General features: G+C 35.7%; 1 protein-coding gene across 1 annotated transcript in view; it reads right to left on the reverse strand.

Annotated features, from left to right (window-relative positions):
- The window catches only part of cwo (transcription factor cwo), a 56,741-nt gene that overhangs the window by 14,358 nt on the left and 27,688 nt on the right, over window positions 1-14,695 (reverse strand). The window contains exon 5 of the mRNA XM_089099819.1: window positions 8,002-8,208. Coding sequence (XP_088955945.1) covers window positions 8,002-8,208 — 207 coding nt within the window. The remainder of the gene's footprint in view (window positions 1-8,001; window positions 8,209-14,695) is intronic.

Genomic DNA, 14,695 nt, shown 5'->3' on the forward strand with positions numbered 1-14,695 from the left:
TGTTAGAGCCGTAAGCATATTTTGTCATTTTAAGATACGTACAAAAAAAAAAGTTGAATAATTTCGAAGTTTAAAAAAAATAGTTTGTTTTTATGAAAAAAAAATATTGAATTATAGCCATCAGTCCTCATTATTATGAATATCCAAAACTGGACTTAAGTTTCACATTTGAACCTGAGAATTTACCTAAGTTTCACATTTGAACTACAAAATTGTATTTTCCATAATTTTCTTACAGGAAACTAGAGTTTATGGTAAAAAACCCTTATAAGCTCAGATTCTACAGAAATAGTTTATTTTTCGATCCATACCTGGACTTAAGTTTCACCTATGAACCAATTAATTGTATTTTCCATAATTTTCATACAAAAAACTAGAGTTTATGGTCAAAAACCCTTATTAGCTTAGATTTTTCGCTAGCAACTCGCCCTCCACTATAAATTCGCTAATACATCCTTCTGCCAATCAACCCATCTCCCCCAAAACACTTTTCAGTCATTTCTTGTTAAAATTTTTGTATTTCAACTCATACACACGGGTTTTTCGCTAGCAACTCGGTCTCCACTATAACTTCGCTAATACATCCTTCTGCCAATAAACCCATCTCCTCCAAAACACTTTTCAGACATTTCTTGTTAAAAAATTTTTACTTCAACTCATCCACACGGGTTTTTCCACATTTGAACCAGAGAATGGACCTAAGTTTTACATTTGACCCAGAGAATTGTATTTTCCATAATTTTCTTACAGGAAACTATAGTTTATGGTAAAAACCCGTTATTAGATTAGATACTAGAGAATCTATAGTTTATTTTTTGATCCATACCTGGACTTAAGTTTCACCTATGAGCCAACAAATTATATTTTCCTTAGTTGTCTTAAAAAAAACTAGAGTTTACGGTCAAAAACCCTTATTAGCTTAGATTATTCGTTAGCAACTCGCTTTCCGCTTTAACTTCGCTAATACACCCTTCTGCCAATCAACCTATCTCCCCAAAACACTTTTCAGCCATTTCTTGTTAAAATTTTTTATTTCAACTCATCCACATGGGGTTTTCGCTAGCAACCCACCCTCCACTATAACTTCGCTAATATATTCTTCTGCCAATCAACCCATATCCCCCAAAACACTTTTCAGTCATTTCTTGTTAAAATTTTTATTTCAACTCATCCACACGGGCTTTTCGCTAGCAACTCGCCCTCCACTATAACATCGCTAATACATCCTTCTGCCATTCCTCTTAGTTGTAAACACCCACTTTGAAAAATTGGGGGAACAAAAAGTGAGACGAATATAAATACTCTTTGGTCTGGCCAGTTTTCCCTTAGTTGTAAACACCCGCTTTGAAAAATTGGGGGAACGAAAAGTGACAAGAATATAAATACTCTTTGGTCGGGCCAGTTTCCCCCTTAGTTGTAAACACCCGCTTTGAAAAATTGGGGGAACGAAAAGTGACAAGAATATAAATACTCTTTGGTAAGCATTTCAAGTCAAATGTTTACCGGGGTATTAAATAAGTAGCATTTTTACCCCTCCCTCAAAACTTAATTTGCCCCGTCCTAGCTTTATTTTAACTGAATACTTGCCCCCACCCCCCTCACTTCATATAAAGTAGTCAAAATAGAGCTTAGCCAAATCTAAATTTCATCATTTTTTTTATGTTATTAATTACACTGAAAAAAAAAATTGAACACATAAAAAGCCACGATAATTATTCGCTAGTTTGATGTGGCATAGACAATGCAATGTTTTGAATAATAGCAATACAGTAAAAATAAAAAAAAATATTTGTCAAGGAATATTGATTAGTTCAGAAAGAAGCAATAGTCTATTTCTCCTGAAGCATTTCTAGTCGTATGTTTACCGGGATATTAAATAAGTACCATTTTTACACCCCCCTCAAAACTTAATTTTCCCCTTTTTAGCATTATTTTAAATTAATAATTGCCACCACCCACTCCCCAGACAGTTCAGAAAGAAGCAATATTCTATTTCTCCTGAAGCATTTCAAGTCAAATGTTTACCGGGGTATTAAATAAGTAGCATTTTTACACCTCACTCAAAACTTAATTTCCCCCTTCCTAGCTTTATTTTAACTGAATTCTTGACCTCACCCCCCTCACTTCATATAAAGTAGTCAAAATAGAGCTTAGCCAAATCTAAATTTCATCATTTTTTTTATGTTATTAATTACACTGAAAAAAAAATTGAACACCTAAAAAGCCACGATAATTATTCGCTAGTTTGATGTGGCATAGACAATGCAATGTTTTGAATAATAGCAATACAGTAAAAATAGAAAAATATTTGTCAAGGAATATTGATTAGTTCAGAAAGAAGCAATAGTCTATTTCTCCTGAAGCATTTCTAGTCGTATGTTTACCGGGATATTAAATAAGTACCATTTTTACACCCCCCTCAAAACTTAATTTCCCCCTTTTTAGCATTATTTTCACTAAATACTTAATTCCACTGAAAAAAAATTGAACATGTAACTGAAACCCTGTATAACCGAAACCCTGTACAACTGAACCCCCGTGCTACTGAAACCTCGTGCTACTGAACCCTCGTGCAACTCGACCCAATTTAACTATACCCCCATGTAACTATACCCCCTTTAACTGAACCCTCGTGCAATTGAACCCTCCATGTAACTGAACCCCTGTATAACCGAAACCCTGTACAACTGAACCCCCGTGCTACTGAACTCTCATGCTACTGAACCCCCGTGCAACTCAACCCAATTTAACTAAACCCCCGGGTAACTGTACCCCCTTCAACTGCACCCTCGTGCAACTCAACCCTCCATGCAATCCCATCTCCCTCAAAACACTTTTCAGCCATTTCTTGTTAAATTTTTTTTTTATTTCTAAACTATTTTAAATTGACAATACTCTCCAAAAAATCACTTGTGCATTATACAGTAAACTATCACCCCATCTCCTCCAATTCGCAAATCCACCCTCGTGCAACTGAACCCTCTATGTAACTGAACCCCTGTATAACCGAAACCCTGTACAACTAAATCCCCATGTTACTGAACCCTCGTGCAACTCCACCCAATTTAACTAAACCCCTGTGTAACTATACCCCCTTTAACTGAACCCTCGTGCAACTCAACCCAATTTAACTAAACCCCCTTTAACTGAACCCTCGTGCAACTCAACCCTCCATGCAACCCATCCCCCTCAAAACACTTTTCAGCCATTTCTTTTTAAATTGACAATACTTTTCAAACGTTACTTGTGTATTATACAGACCACATCGGAGAGGTAAAGCGAGGTCAAGTCACAATGTCATTCTATCGTTACTTTTCAATTAAGCTATTGAATACCTTTTACTAATGTCTCTTGTAGGCGTCAAATCTATTAAGTATATGAGCATATTCTTTGTATTGTTGATGCAAGCATCCCATTCCTCATTCTTTAATTTCCCGTGAGGTATTCTTAACCAGCTTAATACCTTTTCGCAAATACCTTTTCGCAAAAATTTCGCAAATAGAGTTATTTTTACGTCACAATTTTCAACTTAAAACCATTCTAATTATAGCATCCCATTCCTCATACTTTAATTACCCGTTACGCTTTCTTAACCAACTCAATACATGCACTCAAATACATTTTCAAAAAAAATTCGCAAATATAGTTATTTTTACGTCAAAATTTTCAACTTAAAACTATTCTAATTATAGCATCCCATTCCTCATACTTTAATTACCCGTTACGCTTTCTTAACCATTGGAAGTTTAATTTGGTTATTGAACATAGAAGTAATTACCCTTTTCAGAAACATTAGTCGTTCTATTAATGAACCCGTGAAACGAAACCAGTCAGATTGCATCACACAATCTCGCTCCTAGTTCCAAAACGTGGGTGTTGCCTTAGAAACCCGTCTGGTAAGGCATGTACCGCTCGTAGTAATAGGTGACTGACCCTGGTAAGTCACCAAACCAGATTATACCCACCAAACCAGATCCATAGGTACATGCACTGGAAAGCTGCCAGGGAACGTAAAGTCCCCAAATTCAATATGTACTTACTACTGCTGTATCGCATATTCAGCTTTTTTGTATATGAGAATTCCCTGAGCATGCAGTAAAATTCTAACTTAAAACAAACAGAAACTACTATGCACAGATAAATAAAAAGAAAAGAAACTAAAATGACCCCACCCTACCCACTTCAAACACCCAAAGACATGAGTTCGTTTGCGCTTTACTGAAAACAATATGTATGTCGAACGGTGAGTTTTGTATTTGTTAAAACATCAACAACAAGAAAATCCTGATAATAATCAGCATTACAGGAATGAAAAAATATTTCTTAGTATAGTTACATTTGTAACTTTCACATTATTTACAGTCTTTCCATACTTCACTGTGAAAAAGTTCAATTCCAGGAGTGAAATTCGGACTTTATGAAAACCAGGGCCGTTCCTAGGGTTGGTGGTGCCCGGAGCAAAATTAATTACAGTACCCACTCTCTCCCAACTCAAACATAAAACAGCCATAGAACCCCCAGCCGCGGTACAAACCCTCTGTCACAAGACCCGCGGCAGCTTGCCCCAGTCGCCCTCTTCCCTCGAGCGACCCTGGCGAATATTAAGGATTAGAGGTTTCAGTTCTACGGTTTTAGTGATAAAACACGGTCATTTTTAGTTTAAAAAACACTAAGATTGTCGCTAAAAAACGTTACGCAAATAAACAGAAATTCATTTCTGAATGGCCAGGTGGGAACTAAAAAAACACATGATAGTGGTTAACTATTCGAAAAATGTACTACATTAACAGAGAATTTGTATACATTTTTGCCTCATGCTTGTCCCAGAGTACATGGGTAATTTTTATCGAAAATGATCAGAAATAGGGTAATACAACACCCCCCCCCATCCTTATCTAAAGAAAACTGGAATTGTACCTCCATTATGCACACTGATTTTCTAGTCAAGAAAACTAAGCTTGTATTAATTGATTTAAATTCGGCAAAGCCTTTTATTTTCTTTCGAAATGCTGACTATTCACATGATATTATCCCCCGTTTCCCAACACGAGAAACTATCTAGCTTTTAGAAACCCCGTTTTTGGGAAACGTGCTAGATCGTTGGGAAACAAAATGAACATGCCAGCTAGCAAGACTGTCGGGGAAATAGAAGATAGTAATTAATTGATTTTTTCACACTTATTTAAGTTTGTCTGCTTATGGGGTAAAATCTTCAAACAGAGAATTACACGTTAGTTTAAAAATATTGCAAGTGTCAAAAACAAGTAATGCTGTAGCCGAGGCTGTATCCAGGATTAATGTTCAAGGGGGGGGGGGGTGCGAAAAAACTTAATTTGTTTGTATGAATTTTTATTAGTTTTTTTACGAGTCGGACCAAATTTAATGGGAGGAGGGATGTCAAACCCGGTATCCCCCCTCCCCTGGATAGGGCATGGCTGTGGGTATTGATTGTTTGAAAGAGAATTAGATATAGTTTTACGAGCAAAATTTTGTTATTAGGTAAGTATGTATCGTTACGTTAGTACATAATTCAGAAAAAAACACGTTTCTGTCCTAAAAATTACCAAAGACTAGAAGAGTAAAATATAAATATCTAAAAAACATTTTGAACTCTTTGCGCAATGGAAATTTAAAGCAATGTTATTTTCAACAACTGAGAATGAATTTTTAGAAGACAAAAAAAAGAAAAAAAAGACAAAAAAATGGAAAAAGAAACACACAGGGCAGTCATGACGCATTTTGGATGATTAGGAGATCGGAGTGTCTCCTAATCAGCCTTTTTTCCTTTGTTAGTCTCCTCGCTAGCAGATACGAGATAATTCTTACCAATAATTACCAAGATAATTCTTCTGAACCAATAGGCATTCCAAACATGTAACAGGATATTTTTTCAATATTAGGATGATTAAGAAAAATAAAATTATATTCAACTTTAGCGTTATTAGCGCTATTCGGCTTATTCCTGTTAGTTTCATAACACCATGGTAGGAGCTCGAACTCGAGGTTACTAGTCTCATAATGTAAAAGACGAATTGGGCAAGACTCCTTTAACTTGGCTCTTATCCAGAACTGCTGCTAGTGTGGGCTAGCACATTTTCTCATGAGGAAGAGCCAAAATTAACAATCAAAACGTAATTTTTTAGTATTTGGAACAGAAGTGATACTTTTATGACCGAGGCCCCTTTTGTCCCCTCAGAAATGGTTTTATGCCCCCCCCCATTGAAAAATGTGAAAAGGTGCCCATGGCTACAAGCAAGTAAAAAGTAAGTCTTTCGATAAATACCATGATGAAAAATTAATTCCGCAGAACTAGAAAACTGGACTAGAAAAAATAACCTATTGAGGGTATTCAAACTTCAATCTCATGACGGTGAATTTTTGTATCAATGCTATTAAGGCCAGACATTGCGTACTAAATCATTTGGTGTGCACTTGAGGTATCGAGTTAAAACCAAATCCGGCTCGGGGAACTCTTCAAATTTTGTTTTAGTGGCATTTTTTCGAAGAAAGGCAATATTGTTCAGTTCAAAACTGTGAATTTCAGTGAAAATTAAAGAACAATCAATAAGTTATTTTTCCCATAAGGTTTCATCTTCTTATTGAAGTCTGTTAAATATAAACCAAAGAAAGACACAGAGATTGCTGCCCTAAACTTTAATGTCTAAAAGTGTGCTTTAATGCCGTTGGTTTATTTTAGTGACGTATTTTCGCAAGTCAGTCAGATTATTCTTTATTGCTGGAGTGGCTAACATCTCCATTAAACAATGCCCATAAGCATCAATTCCCTGATGCTCAAACCTGGCCCTAAATTAAACCAGCTAAAAGAACTAAAAAACCTGTCTAGCCCTTTTGTGTGAAGAGTTAAGCCAGTAAAAAGAACGCAAATTTTTCGAATTGAATTTTGTCATTCAAAGATGGCTGGTAGAGTGTTTCTCACTCTACCAGCCAGTATTCCCAACTCCCATATCAACTGTTTATCACATGATCTTGTGACTGTGTCTTGGAAGATTTACAATGGGTTTGTAAAGAAGTTTAAAGATTTATATGTGGCTGGTGAGGGAAAAATGACATAGCCGTGCTACCCGCTAGTCACCCCCCCCAACCCTTAAACTTGCTGAGCAGACAGCCTCCAAATAAAAAAAAATACTTCAGGTACCACGGCTACAAACCATTGAAACACACATTTTTCGATAAATACTTAGATAACTAAAGAACCTGTGACAAAGACGTAAAACCGGATCAGAAAAAAAGAACCTATTAAGGGTCTATGAACTTCAGCTTCGTTTTAGCAGATATTTACATTGACACTGTTCATACCAGGAGGCTAAGAACTAAATTGCTTCGCATACACCAGGGTAAAAAAACATTTGCATACTAAAAGAGGACCCGGAGGCACAAAACCTGTATATCAATCTCAAACAATGTCAAATTGTGTCAAAAACCTGTATATCAATGTCAAATGTCAAAAAAAAAAAAAAAAAAAAAAAAAAAAAAAATTGCATACTAAAAGTGGACCCGGAGGCACAAAACATGTATATCAATATCAAACAATAACCTGTATTTCAATATCAAACAATAGCGTTAAACAATGCTAAAACCGTACTGCTACTACACACAACTCATTGCAGCACCAAACCACCCTGGTGCTGCAATACAGCTCTGCATGCTCCTCTACCAGATCCAACCGAAACTTCATCCTTTACGCCTTCCCGTGAAGTTCAGATTTCCTATAAATCCGTTAACCTCATTCAGGAGAGACTTGCTTTTTATCTGACCCCGTGTGGATTGTCAGAAACCGCAATCTTTAGTAACCTATCATCCTTCATTCGTAAAATGTAGCCTAACCAGTTCAGCCTTTATTTCATTATAGCCCTAGATAATAGAATCCAGTCCCATTTCCAGATCATGTCTGATATAAGGTCAGTCAAACAAGCAACTTAACCTGGACATTTCCTCCGCAAAACATTAGCCTATCTTAGCTTACAGCTTGTATCTACTCACCTTCACTGGGCGATGCACATCTCTTGTCACACGTTCCAGAAGAGTCTTCCGATCCGGATCCTCTTCTTGAATCCCCAGAATCTCCTCCTGTGGATGACGATTGTGGATTATCAGAGGACGAAGGGGATCTGGTATGTCCTTGATGTAGGGGAGGAATCATGTCAGTCTCAGGTACAACAGAGGACGAACTCTCGTTCCCGTTTCCTTCTAAAAAAAATTAATTATAGGTTTAAAGGTCCGTCCAGGTTTATCTTACTGTTTTTTGCTTTTTTTAATTAGAGCTTGTATCGTCTTAGCTCTCATTCATGTTTCAATAAAAATACATTCAGGGTACGGTATAAATCGAGGGTAAGACCAAGTTATAAATAAATAAAGACCTTCGCCTTCGAAGACAATCAAATTAACTGATAGATAAAAAAAAAAAAAATAAAGATCGACAATAAAATAAATAAAACAAATAAAACGGTAATATAAAAAATACATAAAAATCGACAATAAAAGTAAACAAATCGATAAACTAATAAAACCGACATTGCAACCATTCGAAGTCACTTTCTTTACGTTTAACTACACATTTAATTGTGCGACAAAGAACGTGATTTAGTTGCACATGGCGTTCTTCACTTTCTTTGGAATTTGAGCCAAAGCCAATCTCCAATTGGCATTTTTTGCATATCTGCGCACGTATATTTTTTAGGAATCAAACATTCTCAATTGTTTCATTTTCAGCGATGAAGCGTGAAAGTAACGTCTTTGGTCCTTTTTACCAAATCCGTCAAACTGAAAAAAAAAACACAGTGCCTTTCTCCTTTATTTTGGGTTCAGTTACTTACAAATCAGCTGTTGTAAATCAAAGGGCGGAATGCTGCACAAAATGAATTTTACAGGAGAGCGGAAAAACTGAAAACCGTGCCCACGTCTTTTTTTACTTATAAATTGCCCTTTACTTTGCCCTTTTTAAAATGTTTAATGGAAGAAACAGCCCCAAACCTTTAGATTTTTTAATCCAGAAAATAATATTAATAATGCAAGGCCATTGACAGGAGCCTTATCAAAAATGAAGAACTCAAATATTATCTAGTAGTAATGCATCCGAAATTATTTATAAGAAAAAAATATGCGTAAAAGTTCGAGAACAGTCTCACAAAAGTCTGGGAGGGCGATTTATGCAGGGGGAGGAGGTGCCCAACGCGTATTCTTGTACGTTACATATAATTAAAAAAAAATTAATACCCATTTTATAAAGACCCAGTTGTCAGTAAAGAAATAAAGAAAAAAAAAGTTTATTAGGCATTGTAGTAAATCATTACAAGTAAATCTTGACATCGGAAGCTCTATAACTAATTATTTCTGTCAGTGAGAAAATAGGGCATATCGCATCTTGAAAGAACAAGACTTCTAAATATTTTGAGTAACCAATTAAGTAAGAAAAAAGCGAATTAAACCAATTAAGTAAGGAAAAAGCGGATTAAACCAATCAATGAAATTTGCTTGCTTGCCAGAGGCCAGACTCTAAATCCAATTACTGCAAAATGTCACAGTCACATTTTGGGCTGCCGCAGACGAACTGCTCTAATGACATTTATTCCGAAAAGCCCATCGTACCCAATAAAGTACACTACCATAAAATTTTGACAGGGGTGGGGGTCATGCTTATTAGAATAAACAGGAAATATTTTGAGAATCCAAAAGGAAAAGGAGAAAATATATTGAACCATTTGATGTCTTAATTAATTGAAGGAGCTGGAATTTCTATCTATTTTTTTTTACCAAATGCAAAAAAACATTTTTTGAATTATTGTAGCGACATTGTCCTAATGACATTTGTATTGAGAAGTCTATCATGCGAAAAACGTTCTAAGGAAAGTCCGGAGACTGTTTATATGGAGAGCTGAACAAGAGAGAAGCAAAAAAAAGTTGATTTTGTTATAGGAAGCAAAGGCTCTTGAATTGTTTCCAACACGTGTGCAAAATCGTGTCCTGAAGGTAAGTAGAATCACGACATAGCATCTAACACGTGAAAATAGTATTGCCGCAAGATTAGTTACATTTTGAGGCCATAGCATATAAACACACATTGTCATGTAATGATAGTACAATGTAATGTGTACTATCGAATGATAGTACAAGTATAATGAGGTATTCGTCACTCAAGAACATTTTCGTTACTGGCGGACTGAGGGGGATGTCTAAGAAGACCAGACCCTCCCTATAGATGGTTTTCAACGAATGTGCAATGAAAAAGATTCAGAAAACAAGCATTTGTATTCTAAGCTCCTCCAACGAAGAGATGTGTAAACATTTTAGGCACTCAGACACAGCTTTGAATAGCTAGGCCTGGCCACTTGGAGTCAGTATTAGGTGTAATTGACTCTATACTTGACGTGAACAGAGGGCTGCTTTTACTTAGAAAAGATTTTCTTCTTCTTCATCCAAACACTGTCAATCTCCTTCGGTTTCAGACATTTGCTTCGGCTGACTCTTTGCTACCAAAAAATTATATTCTACCCATAAAAAAAAGTATAAGATTTCTTAAATATCTTCCAGCCTCTTTTCTCCCGATCCTACCTCAAATCGTACATTCGGTTTGGCGGTCTTGCTGGGTTATAGGAAAAAACCTAGCCCGGAACTCCTTAGATCTACAGCCAAGCTTTATACGATTTTTTTTATTCAAACATTATGTGACTCATCCTAGCCCCTTCCTACTCGTAACGTCCAAACGGTGGTTGACCCTTTTATGAAAATAACATATTTTGTAAATTTCTTTGAGAACGTGAAAATGCTTCAATTTTTTTTTATCGATAAGCGCTTGTTATCTTAATTATAGAAAGTTTCCAGGAAAGCTCCAGTAATCACTTGAACGTTACGAGGGGAGTGGAGGCAGCAACCACTCTCCTGTTCAGGGATTTTTTTGCAAATTCTAAATTTCAACGTTGTTCTTTGTTTGCATTTGATTTTTTTTTTTTTTCGTCAATTTAGCCTATTTTATGTTCAGCTTTTTTTTCTGTCACAAAATACAGAGGCTTCGCTATTGAAGAGGGGCTTCGCTTCGCTGTCATCTCCAAAGAGATGAGAGCCGATTCTAATCCTCTGATCCCTCGTCCTAAGGGATTTTGGACATCTTTACTACGCCTGTATCAAAAGTGGACAACTGGGCATAATATTTGTAAATTTGCAGACGCTTTTGATGCTCACTAAATAGCTTGTAACGTTGTAAAAAATAATTTTGCAGTTCTTAAAATTTCAGAAATTAACTTGTCTATTGACTCAAGATGGTTGAGTTATCATGTGACAAAAATAAGCATGTTCTGCCAAAATTTTACAAAACACGTGATTATACCCGGGTATACAACTGGTATGACTACTTGCTAGAGAGAATAAAAATTCTCTCTCTGAAACTCTTTCGATTAAGAAAATACAAAAAAATCACCTCGTGGTTAAAAATCACAGGTTAATGGGTTCATTATTTAGGGGTTCACGCTGAATTACTATTTGCAAACGACCAAAAGTTTTAAAAAAGCAAAATAGTGTTATTAAATTATATAAGAGAGAGACTGAAAGAGGCTAGGAGTGTAAGTAAAAGTTTGAGAGCATTTTACCAGGACCACATTTTGGGTAGATTTATCAGAGCTGATGAATTCCCAGACAGAAAAATTAGCAACCGTTATGGTCGCAACTGAATCCTAGCCCTCCTCATCCTGTTGCCTGGATAACCCTAGGATAAACACTAAGTTCGAGGTTTTGTTGCTTAGAGTCCTTTTTTGTACATATTTCTCGTCAACAGTGGATTCACAATGGCAATCTGAAAAAAGATCCAACGAAATAACCAAACTTACTGTTTACAGTACTTGTCTAGAATCCGGTTCACACGCGAGAATTGAAGTTTCGTTAATACTAATGAAATAAAACAAAATAGGATGAAAATAAAACAGTTCATGAACAAATTTGGGTTATATATTTACGCATTAGGGGGGGGGGGTAAAGCATAGCATATATTAAATACGTAACCTAACCTAACATAGGTACCTTTTTTTGCCCCTTTAACCCCAAAATTAAAGTTTAAATATCTTTCACAGAGTGAGCAATACCTCACTATGCTGAGGAAACTCCTTAGGATCTTTGACATTCTATATGCGGTTCTTCTCACGTGTGTACCCGGATTCTAGACAAGTACCCTGTTTAGTCTAGGGCCACATATAGGCATAAGGAGAGGGGCTGGAACTCAGCCCTGACGGTAGCGATTAAAAAGAGCATTTAAGGACAACCTGAATAGTACAATTATCTTTTACTTAGTGAATTACTCAACTTGTCCCAGGTTTCCAGAATTTTGGCTGAAGATTTATTTCTGAAAGGGAAGTGACCTAGACAAAAGTTTCACTGCCAGGACTACTTACCCTGGGCAATCAAACAGTTTGTGGTAACCACAGTTTATAGAATTAGCAGTATGGTCATTTCCTATCTCACCCATTATAAAAACCCAGACCGGGGTGCGAGTGCTCCAGAGAACGTTTTTGCAGATATAAACATAAGCGGCATCTGATCTTTTCACGGGTAGACAAGTCAGATTTCTCTTGGACGTGAAACTTGGCTTCAATGTTGGAACACTAATTTTGAAGAAACTAATTTTAAATTAATTTATTCCAATACATACATGAAAATCGGTAACTAGTAGTGCAATGTTATTATTAGATGTTTTTAGGAATTAAAAATAGGTTTCGAAGTCTCAAGTTGGTTTCAAAGGCATTTTGAGAAAGTTTCTGCCAAAATACGTGTTCCAGGGTAATTGGACCACTGATGGCAGATCAAATGAGAGGAGCTATTTGTACGCGCCGATATAAATATATATATATAAATTATATATATATATATATATATATATATATATATATATATATATATATATATATATATATATATATATATATATATATATATATATATGATTAGTTCAGATGTTTATAGGAATTACAAGTAGGTTTCGAAGTCTCGAGTTGGTTTTAAAGGCATTTTGAGAAAGTTTCTGCCAAAATACGTGTTCCAGGGTAATTGGACAGCTATCGGCATATATATATATATATATATATATATATATATATATATATATATATATATATATATATATATATATATATATATATATATATATATATATATATATATATATATATATATATACTACGAAAACTTTACGAAAAAAAAAGTTTTTTTTAAAGAAAAGCAAAGGCCATATTAAACTTAAGATCAGCAAAAATAAAAATTTCTGAAAGTTCCCTAAGAATTTTACGAAAAACACTTCTTAACAGACGTTTGGTATTTTCTTGGATAGGGCTATTATGGCAACTTTTACCACAACAACCAATAATTAAAACCCAAGTCCTAAAATTGGTCTCAATCAGGAACCCTCATCGCCATCTAAATTCAGAAAGTACAAAGATTTTCAAACAGAGGTGTTTATTGTTTAAAGTTCAGGAAAGGTCTGCCCATTTCATACGAAAACATTGATTGAAAACGAAAGTAGTCTTATCTAGAAAATAAATATCATAGAAAATAAACATCACGACGTGTTAAAAAAAATGATACACCATCCAGTGGTGGATCCAGAGGGGGGGGGGCGAGGGGTGCCCCCCTATAGTAGTATAAAGTAGCGTAATTTACCTAATTAACGCATGTTTGCATTAATTAAACTTGCTCCTAACTTAAGTTTGTCGGATCAACCTATTTTGCGCCCCCCCCCTAAAAAAACCTGGATCCGCCCCTGAAACCATCACACCCATTCCACCAGTTATTAGAAGAAGAAGAAATTCCTTATTTTCACAAATTTCATCAACCCCTCGCCCCCTTTTTTTTATAAAATCCTACAAAGGCCGATCAGTTGAGTCCACTGTATGTAAATAATAGATTAAGTAATAATTTGTATATAAATTAAGTCATACCTGTGAGCTGGGACACTTGCAAACCACTTGGCTGGCTTACCATGTTTTTTTCTGATTTCGCAATTACGAATAATGCACTTTGTAACCATTTCTCATTGATAGACGAAAACCCACTAACCCGCGAATGCAGAAATAAGTGGGAGGAGCTTTTTGTTCGCACCGAAAATAAAGACCAGAAACGATCTGCGATAAACTTACTGGATAATTCTATAAACTGTGGTGGTAACGAACTGTAAGTAAGGAGCGATTCTGGTCAATAGTAACCGAAACTCTTAAAAGCGGAATTTTGATACAAAAAAGGATGCATCAAAAGAGTTTTTTTTACGCTAATTCCAAATATATAAAATTCATTCCGTTTAATGTCACCCATCAAAAGCTACGACTCTTAGAAAATTTGCCTGATTTTCGAAAAACACCCCCAAAACGGCAAGCAATCTGAATGAAAACCATATAATTAGATTCATCATATAGGAAACGATCACGGATGTGTGTTTATTTGTTTCTTTATTTTTTCTGGGGGTACTCGTATCAAACCGATGGCTCTAGGAGATCGGGAGAGGGCTCATTCGAACAAAAATTAAAAAATCTTGTGTACTTTTTAGATGACCAAAAAAGATTGTGCCATAGGAAAGCGGCATTCTCTGCCATTTTGTGGCACCAAACTACGATTTTACCCCAAAGAGGATCAAGTTGCTTTGGACTGAAAATTCTGAGATAGCAAACCGATTTAAAGGTATTGAAAAACTATGTATTGAGCTCCC

This window comes from Artemia sp. Qi Xiang Cuo, chromosome 14 (assembly GCF_049724085.1).
Source record: "Artemia sp. Qi Xiang Cuo chromosome 14, ASM4972408v1, whole genome shotgun sequence".
Taxonomy (NCBI): Eukaryota; Metazoa; Arthropoda; class Branchiopoda; order Anostraca; family Artemiidae; genus Artemia; species Artemia sp. Qi Xiang Cuo.